At 43.9% G+C, this 18,252-nt stretch overlaps 1 protein-coding gene across 2 annotated transcripts in view; it reads right to left on the bottom strand.

Annotated features, from left to right (window-relative positions):
• Positions 1 to 16,030: 16,030 nt before the first annotated feature.
• SHISA9 (shisa family member 9) overlaps positions 16,031 to 18,252 on the bottom strand; it is a gene marked incomplete at its 3' end in the record, with an annotated part of 307,499 nt that continues 305,277 nt past the window's right edge. For both annotated transcript variants that reach the window (XM_081256443.1, XM_081256442.1), the window contains one exon: positions 16,031 to 16,413. In XM_081256443.1, the coding sequence (XP_081112569.1) occupies positions 16,031 to 16,413 (383 nt within the window). The remainder of the gene's footprint in view (positions 16,414 to 18,252) is intronic.

Here is an 18,252-nt window from a genome sequence, read left to right on the forward strand (position 1 = left end):
CCATCTGTACCCTACAGGGAGGAGACCCCATTAAAGGGCTGAAACAAAATTGTAGGTAATATAGCTGCAGTATGGAGAGTAGGTTGAGAAAAACTTGGTTTATTAGCCCAGGCACGAAGTAATGAAAACTTGTACAAAGCTAGTGGTTGGGTCATTCCATAGTAGACTTGGATCACGTCTTATTCTGTCTTTTCCGTCACTTGTCCCAGACCTACTACAGACATCAACAGGTGCTCAAGTAGTATAGGTCGAATGAATAAATTAATAGGAAGGATGGAGAGGTGGATATCATGTTTGAGAACTATTTTGAGCATTAGAGTGGCAGGAACTGGAAACTGACTGGACATGGAAAGTGAAGAAGAGGGAGATTGAGGCAGCTTCTAACAGCACAAGCTTTGGAGTCAGCCAGACGTGGGAGTAACTTCTATCTTCTGAACTCGAATGGTGCTTGTTTGGGACAACACCTGTAGGAATGGAAGATGGTGGTGATGGTTTAATGTGGGCTGTCCACGAGATAGAATAATCCTTTGTATGTATATGAAAAAGAGAGAGAATGAGAGAAACAGAGAGACAGAGAAAGAGAGATAGAGTTCCAGAGATGGAAAGCCAGAGAAGAGAAACAGAAAGAGACTAGACTAGACAGAAAGAGAATTTTAGAAAGAAAGAAAGAGAGAGGGAGGGAGGGAGGCAGGGAAAGAAAGAAAGAAAGGAAGAAAGAAAGAAAGGAAGGAAGGAAGGAAGGAAGGAAGGAAGGAAGGAAGAAAGAAAGAAAGAAAGAAAGAAAAGAAGGAAGGAAGGAAGAAAGAAAGAAAAGTTAAGTTGAAGGAGAGGAACAGAGGTGAAAAAAGAATATGGAGGAAAAAGATACAGGAAGGGGCAGAACCAGAATAGAGGAGGGGAAGAAAAAGGACGGGAGAGCCAGGAGTTTTAATGGGTGTCAATAATGCTTTTGACCTGGTACAGCCAGGTATACAGGTGTGTGGACACTCAGAGCATAAGCAGAGACAGAGAAAGAAGAGAAAAAGCAAAATGATATGGTACAGATGAACCGGTTTGCAGGGCAGAAATAGAGACACAGATGTAGAGCACAAACATGTGGACACCAAGGGGGGAAGGTGCTGGGGGTGTGTGTATGATGAATTGGGAGATTGGGATTGACATATATACACTAATATGTATAAAATGGATAACTACTAAAAACCTGCTGTATAAAAAAATAAATAAAATTCAAAATGATAGAGGCCCCTGCTGGGAGGAGGGGGAACAGACCCGACTTCTCTCTTGCTATGCAGACAATCCCCGCTCACACCTGATCCTCTGTTACCCAGTATTAGTCTGCTGATCCATCACAAGACCACGTTGCCTCTGCGTGCAGCTGCTCAACAAGATGACTGGCACTTAAAAATCCCAGAGGGGACTGTTCCTTCCTTTGCAAAAGTCTGGTTCTCTCACTTTGCCCCCAAGTTGTCCACTGAAGATTTGCTGGGAAGCCCCAGTGACAGCTGAAGATTGACATCACATCAGGAGGATTTACTCCAAGATTCTGTTCAATTCTGGGCGAGATTTTTAGCCAGACCAAGAGGTCCCTTTCTGGAAAGAACATCGTGGTAATTGCTGACAGTCCCCTGTTCCACAGATGGAAGAGTTCAGAAATAACAGAATAATGAATAAGCAATCAGTCAATTCTTGGGTCTGCTTTTACTGTCCTTCTAATGGGATGTCTCAGAGTCTCCTGGGATTCCCTAAACTATAGCACTGTTCCCAGAGAGACCAAGAAACCAAGGCTGAAGACATAATAACTCATAACCAACATCCTGATTGGAACGGATGGCCATTCCGGAAGTGGTGACAAGTTGTCTTGTTGTCTTATCTTCTCTCTCCCCAAGATCCCCTGTGAAGGCTAGACATGAAAAGTTCCTGACCAGAGAATAGACTTTATTCTGAATCCCAGGTCTGCCCTTCCCTAGCTGTATGGCTGCAAGCCAATCACTTCACCAGCTGAGCCTCACTTTCCTCCTCTAAAATTAGGGTAAATAGTTTCCACCTCATATGATTTTTGTGAGGACTGGTGCTAATGTATGCAAATTGCCTGGCACGTAGTAGACTTTCAATAAATGATAGCTATTAGGATTATTATGATGGAGGGCATCTTTGGCGAGGATGCAAAGCCCGGCAGCCTGGCAAAGAAGGAGCCAGAGCCACAATTTGAAAACTACCACCAAAGTGTGCAGTAGCCCTAATCAGAATTCTCACTAAGTTCTGGTAATGAGAAATGTGCAAGAAGACACTTTTCAATCTCCCAAGAGAAAACAGGAAGTGGGAGGATTTTTAAAAAGTGAAGAATTGTAACTTTCAATGGCATCTCATTTTTGTCTTCTTAATCTTAGGGAGTGTTAGGAGAAATTGAATGACACCCCTCTTCTGTGCTCACCTTTTGACCTAATGGGGGTGTTTCATAATACTCTTGTCTAAGGATAATTAGTGCCCAAGTGGATGTATTTCCCTGCCAGCTTGAGAACTGAAGGGCCCTTGAAATAACTGAATACGTTACAGGAGGGAGCATGGTGTGGGCAGCGGGGTTTGGCCTGTAATGTTCTTTTTTGGTGGTGTCTTTTTTTTTTTTTTTTTTGTGGTACGCGGGCCTCTCACTGTTGTGGCCTCTCCCGTTGCGGAGCACAGGCTCCAGACGCGCAGGCTCAGCGGCCATGGCTCACAGGCTCAGCCGTTCCGTGGCATGTGGGATCTTCCCGGACCGGGGCATGAACCCGTGTCCCCTGCATTGGCAGGCGGACTCTCAACCACTGCGCCACCAGGGGAGCCCCTTGGTGGTGTCTTTGACTGATTTTGGTACCAGGGTGATGGTGGCTTCATAGAATGACTTTGGGAGTGTTCCCTCCTCTTCAATCTTTTGGAAGAGTTTGAGAAGGATCAGTATAAGTTCTTTGTATGTTTGGGAGAATTCCCTAGTGAAGCCATCCAGTCCTGGACTTTTGTTTGCAGGCAGTTGGGTTTTTTTGTTGTTGTTTTTTTTTTTTTTTGAAGTGTGGTTGATTTACAATGTTGTGTTACTTTCTTCGGTACAGCAAAGTGATTCAGTTATATATATATATTCTTTTTTATATTCTTTTCCATTATGGTTTATCACAGGATATTGAATATAGTTCCAACAGGGAGGTTTTTTTTTAAAATTACAGATTCTATTCTACTTCTAGTGATCCGTCTGTTCAAATGGTCTTTTTCTTCTTGATTCAGTTTTGGCAGGCTATATGTTTCTAGAAACTTGTTCATTTCTTCTAGGTTGTCCAGGTGGGCCTGGATGAGAGATTCAGGATTAAGGTTGTAAATGACAGAATGCCTCTAGAGAACCTTTTATATGAGGTTTGCCATGTGATACTGGTACAAAGTAGAAGCTTCAAGGTAGTTCTTTTAGGAAGTGATTCTAAGGAAAAGGAGGAGGTGCTGGGAAAAGGAAACAGGAAAGGAGGAAAAGCCAACAGTAGAGGGCTTCATGGACCTGAAAACCACTGAGAAGGTAGGCTCCAGCCCACTAGGACCCCTGGGGAGCTGATAGAATGCGCTCAGAATTGTCTGCCCAAGGGACGGAAGTGAGGAATAGGCACCACCAACTCCCATCCCATTGGTCAAGGTTTGGCTTGTGGGGTGTGAGCCCCTCACACTTCCACCATTGCACATGCTTCAGAATGACCGGGCTGGTTCCTGACACTGTCCTACCCGATGGAGGCAGGAAGTCGCTGGGACAGAACCTAAAAGCTCTACAGCTCACCTGGGCCAGGTGTTCCCTGGGTAGACCTGGCCAGCTGCCACAGCTGCAGCTCAGGTAAAACCAACTGACCAAGAGGAAGTGAAGTGGGAATTAAGTGGCGTGTGATGTAGAAGGTGCAGCAAGGGGCTGAAGTGTTCACTTGAACATTCTCGGTCTGAAGTCCCTTTGCCTCTGAGAATAGAGAGGTGGGACCTTGGGGGCGATGCGACCTCATGCACAAGGCCATCACCTTTGATTCTTAGAATTTTGTCATCTGCCATTTCAACGGTTCCCGACAGAAATCCTGCAGCATACAGGGCGGGGGTGAAAAGTCCTATTGTGCAGACAAGGAAAGATGCTCAGAGGCCTTCCACAACTACATTGGTGTACTGGGGGGAGAGCCAAGCCCAGGTGTGTAGAAGTGACTCTCCAACTGTGGTCCATCAACTACCCACATAAGAATTCCTAGTGTGTTTCTTAAAATACTGATGCCAGGGCCTCCAGACCTACTGAATTATGATATTTGAGTCTGAATACTGTCTTATACAAGTCATGAGAGTTTCCCTCTCCACCCAGAGCAGCTGCCCTGAACTTCACAATAAAATGGTACCTGGGTTCCAGCCAACAGAGTCTGTTTCCAGGGCCCTGAATCAAGATCTTTCTCAAACCCAAAGCTACTCATCCTCCAGAATCCTGGAATGAAAAAAAAGCTGCTTGTTCTTATAGAAGCACCTCATGGGTGCCATTCCAAGCCTGAGGCCCAATGTGGGGAGGAGTCAGAGATTTTCAAAAGCAGAAATTCTGGCCACAAGGACTAGAGCAGCCCTAAAAGATCACAGCCTCTATATCATGAGGATGACGAAACAACATCCAAGATCACACAGCGAGTTTCAGTGCTAGAATTAAAACTATGAATTGCCTGATTCCTACACCACTGCACTTGGGAGTCCACCCATCTGCCAACCAGGAGGGAAATAACCTCTTGTCCAGACCCTGCCCCCACCCCCAACCCCCATCCACCCCCAGAGTAATGAGCCACATATTCTATTTGTCAGTCCCCAGGGCTGCCCACTCGGGGGTGCTAGATTCACTCTCCTCCCCTCCCACCTTCCCCACGCCCAAGCTTTAACTGAAGCTCTGGATGGTTTTCTGTTATCCCCAAGTCACTCTCTGTCACACCTGAGGGTCTGTGTTGAACTGAATCTCCCAGAACTTCACAGACTCTGCAACCTTCAGAAGGGCCTTGGAAAATAACAGCAGGAACTTCACAGGGCAGAAGGTTGGATATTGTCCAGTTGAAGGAAAAACTAGGTCTGTGTGGTAGGAGGATGCAAGACAGAAACGGAGAGAGAAAGTGAAGGAGGAAGGAAGTGGGGTGGAAGGAAGGAGAGAAGGGACAACATCAAAAAATAAAACAGAGAGAGGGAGACAGAGAAAGAGAGAGGGAGAACGTGCAAGGAAGGACAGAGTCCGTAATGTGTATGTCGGCCTCCTGCACTTGGTGCCAAGATCTTGGGAGGCAGGACCTGTGTCTGATTCGTTTCAGGGTACCAAGGCTTAGCCCTGAGCGGACATAGAGCAGCTGCTCAGTAGATACGCCATCAAAGCAATCAGTAAACATGAAGACATCTCAGCCTAGAACAAGCCTAGAGGAAGTGTATCATTATTCCTAGTTTATAAATGAGAAACTTTAAGTCAGAGAGGCCGAATCAGTGGCCCGAAGTCACACGGGCTGTAAAAAGCTAGCCTGAGGTTCTCTCTTAAATCAGGCTGACCCCAAAGCTATGCCCCAATGCCTCCCATTAGCCAAGTTTGGACAGATAAATTCTCCAAACTTCCTGTGTTTATAAACCAAGGAAAACTCATCTTACTTATTGGGGTGAGTTGGGCCAGGACTAATGCCCTCCAGAAGTCAGAAAAGGGAGGTATGACCGACAGAGTTGGTGCTTCACCCAGATGGCTTCATAACCCCTTTCCTATTTCCATGCACCTCTCTTCCAGATTCCGTGTGCCTTTGATTCTAACTTCCAGCACCTGAGACCCTCTATGGAGGCATTCCCTGGGGCTACTGGTACCACTTTCCCCTCACATGCAGTGAGCCAGAGTTCCTGAGGTTGCCATCCCTTTGGCTAATGATTGGCAGGTGTAAGAATGAAAGAATGAAAGCCCAGCTTCTGTGCTTGGGGTTGGTGCAAATTCTGAGGCGCGTACACACCAGAGTACACTCCATGGGACATTCCCTGAAATTGCATCCTTGTTTGGCTTCTTCCCCTTGTGTCTAACATCTACCATTCCCTTCCAGTTCCTCCTGGGATCCCCTTGTACCTTGAACGTGAATCCTTGTCTTGGGATCTGTTTCTGGGGATCCTAACATAAACAAAAGGCAAAAACCAAGTTGGTTTCCAATGAGTAGGAATCAACAATAAGCAAGTGCATCCTATTAATAATAGCTCCAATTTTTTGAGCATCCACCATGATTGAATGTTTCACACAGCTTATCTCAGATGCCCAAATAACATTGCAAGGTAGGTCTGACTGAGTTCATTTTAGAGATGAGAAAACCTAGGTTCTGAAAAAGCTCAGTAATTTCCCCAAGGTCACATAGCTTGAGGTGCTAGGGAGGAAATATGAAGCCAAGGCTATCTGACATCAAGACTTTCCTCTATCCATGATGTCTCCCTAGATGGTACTTGCTTTTCCATTTGTCCATCTTCCATCTTCCTTTGGTTTTAAGGGGAAGTGATGGTGGCAGAAGGGATCCTTGTATCCTCAAGACCTAGTATAACACTTGGCACATAGTAGGTGCTCTGTATTTGTTGAGTGAATCTGAGGTGCTCTGAGAAGAACCGAACTCTCAGAAGTCTGTAAATTTTCCCCCAAATTTTGTTGACTCGGTTTGAGAAAGTATTGTGTACCCATGAGGCAGATACACGTAGCAAAAATGAGACCCAGGGTAAAGGCTTTAAGACCTACATGGCGTTAACTTTTGGTACCCTGAATCTGGGGATTCCACTGACACCCAACCTGTAGAATTCTTATATATTCATCTCAACTGCCTTTGATAAGCGGACACTGAGGCACAAAAACAAAATTACGGCATCAAAAACTTCCAATTACCAGAAAATAAGGCACCTGCACATCACAAATTGCCTCTTTAGAATCTTCCCATTTTGTCCCTTTTAAGATGAAGACAATGTACTGTTCTATTTGGATGCTGAGATTTTTAAAAATGAGCTGTCCTTTTATAATGTTTTAAAAAGAGGATTTATAAGATTTGAATCTAACTGAAACCTCTGAACTTGCAAAGAGGAAAATTTCAAGAGGATGTGACAAAATTATTTCTAGCAACTGTGACATTTCTTGACGTTAAATGCTTTCTTTGAACTGTACAACACAGCGCAAGTTGGGATTTGGAATCTGACAAGAAAATAAGTGAGATACCAAGCTGACAATGTAGATATTCTTCTCCTACAAAGGTTTTACCTCCATAACTGGATCCAGATAACTTAAGTTATACCAGTAACTTCAAGAGGGCTAAGTGAGATGCTGGAAATGGTGGAACCAGATACTATAAACTAGGATTTGAAAGCCACACCAGCACTTGCTTTATGACCTTAAGTAAGTCATTAAACTTCTCAGTTTCCTTATCTATGAAATGGAGTTACTAACACTTTCAGAGTTGCTGGGAGGATTAAAGATGAGGTATGTAAATTTCTTAAGACAGAGTATAAGTTTAGTTAATTAAGCTGATGATGATGATGATGATGGTAACAGATGACATTTATTGAGCAAGGCTCTCAGTCCAACAGTCCTGGAGGAACTGGGCTTACAAGCAGATCTTTCTCCTCTTGAGCCTTCGGATGAGACTTTAACCCTGGCTGACACCTTGATTGCAGGCTCATGGGATGTTGCTAAGCAGTGCTCAGATTCCTGACCCCTGACAATAAATGTGTGCTGTTTTTAAAGCTAAGTTTTGGAGTAATTACATAGTTATGCTGCAATACATAACTAATACATAACTAATATGAAGCCAGGAGTTCACAACCATTTTTACTACCATGGATCTCATTAATTATGACTTATCCCCTATAAATCTCTAGATCTGAAAAATTCTTTCTATTGAACAAACCACATTCACTGAGCAAAAATTTATTTTCTTTCCCATTTCTTAAAATTCATCATAACTATATCTAATTAGGTGTGCAGTAAAATCAGTTCCTTGATATGCTCATGACATCACCAGCAGCCAAAGAATTGGAGGGAAAGGCACCAAACGAAGTTCAGATATGTCTTATCCAAAGCAAAGAAGAGTGATTTTCTTCTAATCCCTTCTGCAGGGCCTGAGTGTGTGATGATTTCTGAATGAGGTTTTAAAATACTGAAAATAAATTACCGGTGAACTGTGCTCAGAGCTTTATCTAAATTGTCTTATTTCACTCTCATAACTGCCCTTCGATAGATGCTATTATTATGCCCACTTGGATTCAGACATGAATCCTTGAACTCCAGAGGTCCTACTCTTATCCAAAAGATTGCATGGCCTCTTAGAGAGGGAACGTGACTTTTGCAAGGCATACAAAATTAAGGCATACTAAGTTAAAATTCCTAGTTTCCTGTCTGCTTGCCCCAGAGGCCTCTTCCAGTCCTGCTTTCTTTCCACCTCACAGACACTAAAGCATTCTGAAGGTCAAGGCTGTTTTTATGGAGGACAGACTTGAAGGACATTAAGGACAGAAACATCAACTGAGGCAGCATCAGACAGAGCTCAATGTCTCCAGGTCAGTGACACATAGTAGGAATGGATATTGACCAGTGGATACTCCCTGATCCAGAGCCTATTTGTCCCCGGACGTAACTGTACGTTCTTGGAACAATTTTGGTATGCATTACGGTTTCCAATTATTTACCACAAAGGAAGCAAGCACAGGTATGGATCATGCAAGAATGAAATGGATTGTTGTGATAGGGTTGGCTTGGATCATACAATCTGGGTTTCAATTCCGACCCTGCTATTCACTACATGTAAAATCTTGGATGAGTCATTTCACCTCTCTGAGCCTCAGTTTTCCCCAACTCAAAAATGGGAATGATGCCTCTTCCTCAGAGCACTGATGAAAGGAGAAAATGAGGCCTAACCTAGTACCTGGCACATAATAAAAACTCAATAATTAATACCAGAAGGAGTTGTTGCTATTATTATCATTATGATGATTATTATCTTTCAAGGTTGAGAATGTCTGAATTGATAAGGAAAACTCATTTCAGTTTTTAGGTGATGAATGTATTTCTAATGGGACTGATTTTTTAAATAAAAGAAACTGAAAATTTCTGGGACATTGAGGTCCTTGTAATTGGGATCTTCTAAGCACTGGGCTGGGGGGAGCTTATTTTGAATGGAAGGACGTAATTATTAACTGTTGCCAACATGCCTTTAAATAGTCCCCAGACAAGTCTGACATGGGCTTCCTGAATCTCTGACATCTGCCTTTCTCCTTGGGGAGGGAAGGAGAACTGGAGACATCACTGGGATACATCCCAGTGTCTGACTGGCTTCATTCCAGGGAGTAGTGAGGACATTTAATAAAATTGCTACAGAAAGAAAAAAATCATACAACATGGCATGTGGTCAAGAGCTTGAGTTTGCATCGCAAAGATCTGGGTTTCAATCAGCCCTGGCACTGACTTGTTGTGTTACTTTGTGCCACTTTAATCTCTCTGAGCCTCAGTTTCCTCTGGGAGTGGTGGATAATAAAGTGCCATTTCCTACGGTTATCATAAGGATTCGCTGAAATAATAATTATGATAACAAAAGCTAACTCTTAAGTGTTTACTAACAGTTAATTAATGTGTTTAATCGATTATTTTATTTCTCACAGCAGCCAATAATAAAGATACTATTATTGTCCCTATTTTTAAAAAATGAGAAAATAGAAGTATGAAGAAAATAGGTAAGTAGCTCTAAGTCCTACGAATCCATGAATGCTTAACCTAGACCTACAGACTGTCAAGGGGATCCATGGATAGAATCCAGTGGGTTTGGGAACTTGGATGGTACAAAATAACATCTTTATGTTCACTAGTCTCTAAATGAAATGTAGTATGTCCCTCAGTTGGTGACGACGTCACCAATAGAAGCACAGATATTGTCGCATCAAATTGCAATGGTAGCAGAGAGCTCAAAGAATTGTTTGTGCTCAGCACTACACTGAAACCTGTCATTAGGTCTTGTTCTTTAATGCATGAGTTAAAAATCACATATATTACTATATCACAAATGTGGATTTTAAAAATATTTTCATCACTGTATTTCAAGATAATAGGTTTGTTTTGTAATCCTATGCAGTTTATTCTATGCATTTAAAGTCAACATTTTGAGAAAGGATCCATAGGTTTTACCAGACCACCAAGGGGGTCCATGGCTCAAAAAAAGTTAAGAACCTCCAAGCTAGTCCATAGATGTTAGAGCAAAGGAAAACCCTTAGCATAAAGCCAGGTACATAGCAAATGTTCAGTGCACAAAAGCCATTACCATAGTGATTATTATTACACCCAGCAAAATCCTGTTTATCCAGGAGCAAACTTTTGGAAGTAAGAAGGGAGTCAATCCTGTTGACTATACCAAATGGTACAGCGATGGGAAGGTGACCACTCAATCAAGCAAGAGAGCAGGATAGGAGATTATCTATCCCAGCCTCCTCCTTCTTGGGGGAAGAAACAGAGTCCCAAAGAGGGCTATTTTCAGGGCCCAGGGCACATGGCAAATTAGCGTTGGAATCAATACGAGCAACCAGTTCTTCTAGAGTCAGTCCTCTGCCCATCGGAGGACCTGACCTTTTGACACTGGACATGAAACTAAAAGATGAAGGTCCTTCTCTTTGGAAGCACACACCTTCATCTCATTTCCTTCTGCATACCAAGGTCCACAGGAAGAGCTCACAGATATGGGATGATCAGGGAATTGGCATCATGCAAATGCCTCTCGGGGGTGGTCCACGGCGAGGAGGCAGTATCTCTTACAAACACTGAATCCCGGGCCCGCATTCAGACCTGTGGAGCTTGGGGATCAGCATCTTTATCAAATTTCCCCACTGACTCACAGGCTCATGCAAGTGAGAACAACGTACAGTAGTTAAAGTATGAACTCTGGAGTTCGAATCCCAGTTCTACCGCTTAATAGTTGAAGCACTTTGGGCAAAATTACTCACGTTTTAGATACATCTCTTACCTCCAAAGCTAATAGTGCCTACCTTATACAGTCGTGATGAAAAACTGTGACCGTCACGTCGTCTTCGACAGTGTTTGGCACATCGTGAGAGCTCTACAAATATAATTGATAAGGTGGTTGTTGTTGTTGTTGTCTATGACTTGTAACCAAGCAGACAGCTTCACTAATGGAAGAGTCTGTCACTGCCCCCCACCCCCCCAAGAGGCATGAGTCCCTATCCTATTGAAACATCCACAGGGCTGTGATGTGTGCTGCTCAGTAACTCCCCTGATTTGAACAGTTCCCGAGTACTGGAAAAGCATCCTCTGCCATCTAGACGTCTCTGAGGACCACAACTATGCCCCAGAGAGAGAGCAGTGGGGTCTGCTCTGGGAGGCACCAAGTGACCCACGACCATTGAAGGATCTCCAGATATCAGAGTAAGGACCCTCACTCTGACTGCAGTTTGTGGTCCACTACCCCTATGGACAACTTCCCCAAGTATCCAGAGAGGGGAAGCTTCATTCCCAGGAAACCTCAGACATCCAGCTTTGAGCAGCCCTGGGAGCCCCCACCCCAATCCCTGTGTCTTTAGGACTTCGGTACACGATGGCTGACTTCCAATTAGTGCCAGGGCATGGGGTGAGAAGGGACAGTCCCCCTGCTTTGTTCTGGTTTCTCTCTTCGAAATCTCTCCACCCTAGCATCTCTGTGCCTGGGGCTTTCTTTGCCACCATGGAAATCCCTCTGTCCTTGCACATGATGGCCTGGGGCTGTCTAAACATTAACACCTCTTGAAAGCAATGCTCAAATGATGTCTGATGGGAGTTGGTGGGTTAACACCCCAGCTCCATGCCCACTTGGGTGGGATAATTCTCCCAGTTTCCCTGCAGCATTAAACTGTAGTCACTCATAGCGGTAGTTGATGTGATAAATCATCCTTTATTAGCTGGTTTTCTTCCCGTTTCACCTCCCCAACACCAACCAGTGTTCCCTTCATTTCTCAAATAAGCTCCTTGCCCTCAAATTCTTCTCTCAGAATCCCTCCCTGGTGGAACCATATTAAGGCAGGTTTCGACCTGAGAACTCAAATTTAATGCTAACAGAAGGCAGGCAGGAAATAAAATGTAATAACAGTGGAAGAATCCAATCTCCCATACTTTCCATATTTCTGTCTTTTACAAACCTGGTCACTGGTAAAAACAGAAGTGCAAATCTCAGCAAGAATTTGACCATTAAGGTTAGATTTAGTTATGATCAGGGAGACCAAGCCATGATATATATTTTAAGGCAGGAAGTGAATTAAGAGACATGACCCAAGACTCTTACCAAGAACCTTTCAAACAAAAATGTCTCCTGGAAAATTTGTTGCTATTAACTAAAATCTTCCTTTACCTGTAAGGATTTCTCGTACCCTCAGAATATTAAGGATTTAGCTCCCTATGCTAACACTGGTGCTCCCTGGTGAAAACTCAGATTAGGATGTAGGACCCTAGAAAGATACATGGTAACCCCAACAGCATCACATATAATCAGTTTTATTGCCAGGTAAGAAATTCATATTAATATAGTGAATACATGTTTACAAATAAACATTCTTAGAAAACAAACAACTGTTTTTTTTTCATTGTAGGAAGTATTATTGGTATCATAAACTCTGCAGTTGTTGACAAGTATTAACACAGGTTTACTTGCAGAACATATGGTTACTAAAATATTTGCACATAAAATATGCTCCATTTACACACAAAAAAACTGGGGGGAGTTAGATGGAAATGCCAGGTGGAGCCCAAGGCCGACGGAGGCTGAGACGCTCTGGGAGGGCAAAGGGAAGTCAGACTCTGGCCCTGTTGGGTTGGAAGTTGGGGGGTAGCTAAAGGTAAGAAGAAGAGGCTACTGCCAGGGCAGGGGATGGGGAGGGGATAGTCTCCCTGCTTTGTTCTGGTTTCTCGCTTCTAAGTCTCCCCATTCTAGCTAGAGTATCCTTGTTGATACATGGCAGTCACAGTTCTACAGGTCATGATAATCTTTCAGTATCATGAGGTCTGTCCACCCTCCCTAGAAGAAGCCAGAGAATAAACTTCCCTGTCCAAACTCCCTCCCTTCTCCCGCTTCAGTTCAGCTCCCAAAGCCAATTGCAAGGTAACGAGCCTAAGTACCGTTCTTGGGCTCTCACCACTGTTACTTCTTATGGACCAAGCTGCAACTTCACTGCCGAAATTATAGCTGCAGACCTCCAATTTACAAAATTCACTGGGTGCAGTTTACTCAGAAGAGAAGGAACATGACGAATAAATCCTGTAGATTCAGAGACCAAGAAAGGTCCTTCATCAGGGCTGGGATAAAGGTCAGATGAAGGGGGTTGAGGGAAAGGAGCAGAAAGGAGCTAAAAGGGAGACTAGAATGATAGAACTCTGGAGCTGGAGGGAACTTCACCAAACAAGCCAATCCAGTATTTCCTGAAGTATGCGCTGTGCACCACTAGTGAACGCAAGATGATTTTTAGTAGTACATGGATAGAGCACTAACTACCACTGAGTCACAGAGGAAACGATTCCCTTTTCACTTTTCTTAGCCCATTTGATTACTTCAAGGAGAAAGTCTCCAGTGGGTGCCGGTATATCTTGAACGTCTGCTAATCTGTTTTTAATCAAGAAAAGGGGAGAGGGAGAGAGAAAAGAAGGACGGAAAGAGAAAGAAGGGGCGCAAACGCCAGGCTCCAGGTTCAAACCCTTCTCCGGGTAACAGTCTGTAGCTAGAACGTGGCCATCGCTGCACTGTTGCCTTTGTCCTTATCTTACACTCACTTTCTATTCAGGGTGACTGATATTGGTTTTCTGTTTGTGATACCGACAGATAGTTTTCCTTTCAAAAGTTAAATGTATTAAAAATGTATCAATTTAGGTACAAATATTGTGATAGGGATACACAAAGATGCCAAAAGTGTGTGGCAGGTACACAGATAACTAACATCAAGGAAACACTGACCAAGCCCACTAGTCTTTACTCCACAGTGGGGAGCACTGGGGTTTCAGCCAAGAGGCTGAGAAAGCAGGCACTGAATCTCCCAGCCCGGCCTCACCCAGCACAGAGCCTCATTATTCACAGAGGGTCTTCTGGGCACGATTTCTTTTCTTTTCTTTTCTTTTTTAATGAGCAGAGGTTTTGCTATTTCCAAAAGCTTGAAAAGCTTGATCTCACCCCAATTCCCCATGTTTCAAGTGGAAGACTAAAGCCCAGAGAGATAAAATGCACTGTCAATGTCCCCAGATCAGCTGGGAGTAAAAAAAGAGAATAAACAGCTGGTTTCCCTGATCCCATGATGTCAGAGAGATGGGGAAGCAGAACGCTGATGTCCAGCATTCCAGGAAGGGTCTTGTTCAGACCACGTTCAGTTTCTGACATCAGAAGAGCTGGGGGTCTCTCCAAGGTTCCTGTTAATTAGCTAAGCCATTTAAGGGACTGGTTGAAAACTTCTCACCTTAAATGAAAATCTCTTCTCTGTCAACCTCTTTGGGCTGCCACTAAACAAATCAAACTATTAGGAAAACTGTCTTTACTGGGACACCCATTAGCTATGAGAACCCATCTGAACAACCCCAGGGTATCGTGGATGGGAAATGAACGCATTGCAGTATCTGGAGAAGTGGTCTGGAGGGATCGTTTGTCTATCTATCTATCCTGGGAATGATGGGACCAGGAATGCTTGGGTCCCATGCTAGGTTTGGGGAGCCTGGGGTGGGACTCGGGGAGTTTTGACAGTGTGCGGGGGAGGGAGGTCTTGGTCTTTGCAAGTTGCAGCATTCCCCCTCAGAGTGTGGGATCGGGTGGGCTCACCAACAAACAGAGGATGGAAACACCTTCTACTACTGCAGAAAGACAGGAGGGAGGAAGGCTAAAAGAACACAGGTTGCACTTGGGAAACAAGACTGTCATTCAACAGTGACACATTGAAGGCACCACCCACGCTTATGACATTTTCAGTCCAAAGCAGTTGAAATTCGGCAGCGGCGGCAACAGGCTGAAGGGGAAGGGAGTCGGGGATAGACAGTTAATAGAGGACTGGTTTCTGTCTGTTTCTTGTCTCAGAGGCGGGGGGACAACGCCAGAAATCAGAGGCTCTGGGTCCCCTTCTCACCTCTTGTCAACACTTCAACTGTGAATTTTGTTTGTTTGTTCTTGACGACGTTGTTGATTTCCTAAGTCTTGAAGATGTTGGACAAAAGTTACTTTGCTGTTCTTGTCTGTTTTGTAGTGGGATTCTATTTTATTTTCCTTTTTTAAAAAATAGTTATTTAAGACTCTGGACCCTCTCCCTGCCATAAAAGCCTACCCCTCCCATTTCCACAGTCTTTATGGGAGTTGTCTAAAAAAGTTCTTTCTTTCCCATCACTGTCGGTGGGTTCAGGGTCTATTTATTTTTTGTGAGTTTGAGTGCGTGTTGTTTTTGCTTCCAACCTTGATGATATGAGAAGTACTATAAACAGCATGGTGGGGGGGAGGGTCCAGTTACTGTCTCACGCTCATCACAATTTTATGTCCATATCGCTACTTCCTGGGATTAGAAAATGCTTATCAAGTGCACCAGCGACCCCTCTTTTCTACCCCCACTTCCATCCTTTCTGGCTCTTTCACCCAGAAATAGACAATGCATGGTCAATGGTATATGTGCTCAAATGGACAATTTCTCTAAATTGTGCTACTTTTTTTTTTTTCATCATGGATCTCAGTTTCAAGTTAGGAGGAAAAGAAAAATCAGCCCCACGGTTTAGGCATGTGAATTGGCCACCTCGACCCTGAAGTCGAAAGAGGGTGCCTCAGTTTCCCCTTGGCTGTATTGCTGACCGTCCACGTTCCGGTCTTGCTCAGCTGCCCGCCGACACGTGTTAGGCATGACGCAGGAAAAGCGTGATTCCATGTCACCAGTAGGTTTGTCGTCGGTCGGTGTGGAGGGTGAACGTGTGGGTGGGTATGCGGGCGGGGGACAGGGAGGGTGTGTGTTGGGGTATTTTTTGCCTCTCTCAGTTGAGTGTGGTCTCCAGGATGTCCCCTGTAGCGACAGCTCAGACAGTCACTTCCGTTTTGCTGTTGGTGATGAAGTATGGCTGCGGGGGTGGGTAGTGCTGGGTGCGAGTTCCCAAGGGGTCGCTGGAGCCGGAATCAGCCGTGCCCAGCTTGCCCTTGTTCCCATAAGCTTGTTGCCGCCGAAGAGACTGATCCTTGGGGTCCCAGCTCTTAAAGTTGGCGGTGGAGTTGTAGGCCAGGGGGTGGGAGGGCGTCTTGTTGGTGCGGGACTTCTGTCCGTTCTGCTTGGCCGGGCCATGCTCAGGACTGAAGGCCCGCGGCTCATCCTCCACTCTTACGGGATGCAGAGGCAAGTTCCCCTTGGCGGCCAGCTCGGCCAGGTGCCGTCGCTTGGAGTAGAAGTCATCATTTACCTTGTCGGCTGTACGATGGGACAGGTAGGTGGACGAAGGGGAGAGGAGAGAGCAGAGAGAGGGAGAGAGAGGAGAGAAAGACAGTTAGGGATTGGCAGGTCAACCCAAGAACAGCATCTCAGTGGGCCAACAGTCCAAACGAGACACACAGTAGAAACTCCACCCGGAGCAGACAGAAGGAAGGAGGACAGGGTCATCTGTTTTCCACCAACAGGAGGAGGACCAAGAAGGCGAGGGCATCCCCAAGGGAATCTCTAGCTCCCCACAAATCCTTCTTCCCTCACAATCACACCTAGCACTCTGCCACCCTTGCCTTTCTTATAAAATGCAAGTGTTGTTCTTTCTTCATTATGAAAATGATGCTTCTCATTCGAGAAAATATCAAACACATTGAGAAATATTCGTATCTATTAGCTACTGCCCAAGACAGTCAATATCAATACTTGGGTGTATTTTCTCCTGGTTTTCTCAATAAAGAGTTTCATTTGGAATTTGTGTTAGTGCTTTTGTTTTTGCTTTTAGCAGTTAAGCAGACCTGTGTTCAAATCCCACTTCTGCCACCTACTAGCAGTGTAACTTTGGTAAATAACTTTTATTACCATCAGCTTCTACATCAGGAAAGTGGTTACAATAAAAAAGGATATTTCATAGGGCTGTTTAGAGGGTTAAGTGATGACATACGTAATGTGCTTAGACGTTAGCCACCACCATTATCATCATTATAAATAACTGTTATTTCTCATGTAACATTCCAGCAAGCATTTCTTCATGTTGTTATAAATCACTAGTGAACAGCATTCTAATACCTACATAATATTTCAGTGAGCAGAACAATGAAAATTAATCATTCATCCTATGGATGAGCATTCAAGCTGTGCCAATATTTTGCTAATATAAATCAATCTGAAATGAGAATTTTCTAGACTAAAGCTCTCTTAGTATTTAGAATTTTGAATGTAAAATAATTCTTAAAATATTCTTTAATCTGTATCAGAGGGTGGAAAACTATAGCCCATGGATCGATCTAGCTGCCACCCATTTTCATAAATAAAGTTTTACTGGAATGCTGCCATGCCCATTCCTTTACCTGTCTGCAGAGCAACAGCAGATTTGAGTGCTTGTGACAGAGACTGCATGGCCCACACAGCCTGAAATATTTACTATCCAGCCCTGAAATAAATTATCTGAAGTGGAATTACTTGGCCAAAGGCTGTAAACATTATTAAGGCCCTTTATACATATTGCCAACTATGCTACAAAAGAATTATACCAATTTCCGCTTCATTCACCACACTCTAAAGCACTGAATGATTCCTTTCTTTCTTTCTCTTTCTTGTTTTCTTTTCCCTCTCTCTCTCTCTCCCTCCCTCCCTCCCTTCCTTCCTTTCTTTCCTGCCTTCTTTCTCAATTTATTTGATAACTTTCTGAGACTTTATTTTCTCTCACAATTCTTTCATTAGAAGATCCTCTATACTTTTAAAATTAATGTCTTAGCAATAAACTCTTGAACATATGTCTCTCAGGAGTCCAGAAATATGTGCTGCTCTTTAATCCACACTTCCAGCATCCCATACTGTTACGTGTGTGAAATTATGTAAATTCATGGAGGTCATTGCCCTTCCACGTTTCTTTTCTCATTTGATCCTTTCAACCACAAGAGGTGGGAAAGACAGGGATTATGACCCCTGTTTGACAGATGTGGAAACTGTCAAGCTAAGGAACATGAAATCATTTAATTGAGGTTACCCGCAGCTAGCGGCTGAGCCAAGGTAGAACCTAACTCCATTAGACATTATTTGATGCTTTGGAAAGGCCGTAGAGGGAAAGCTCTGTTTTCAGGGATGAGT

This window comes from Mesoplodon bidens, assembly GCF_964165515.1.
Source record: "Mesoplodon bidens genome assembly, chromosome: 15".
Lineage (NCBI taxonomy): Eukaryota > Metazoa > Chordata > Mammalia > Artiodactyla > Ziphiidae > Mesoplodon > Mesoplodon bidens.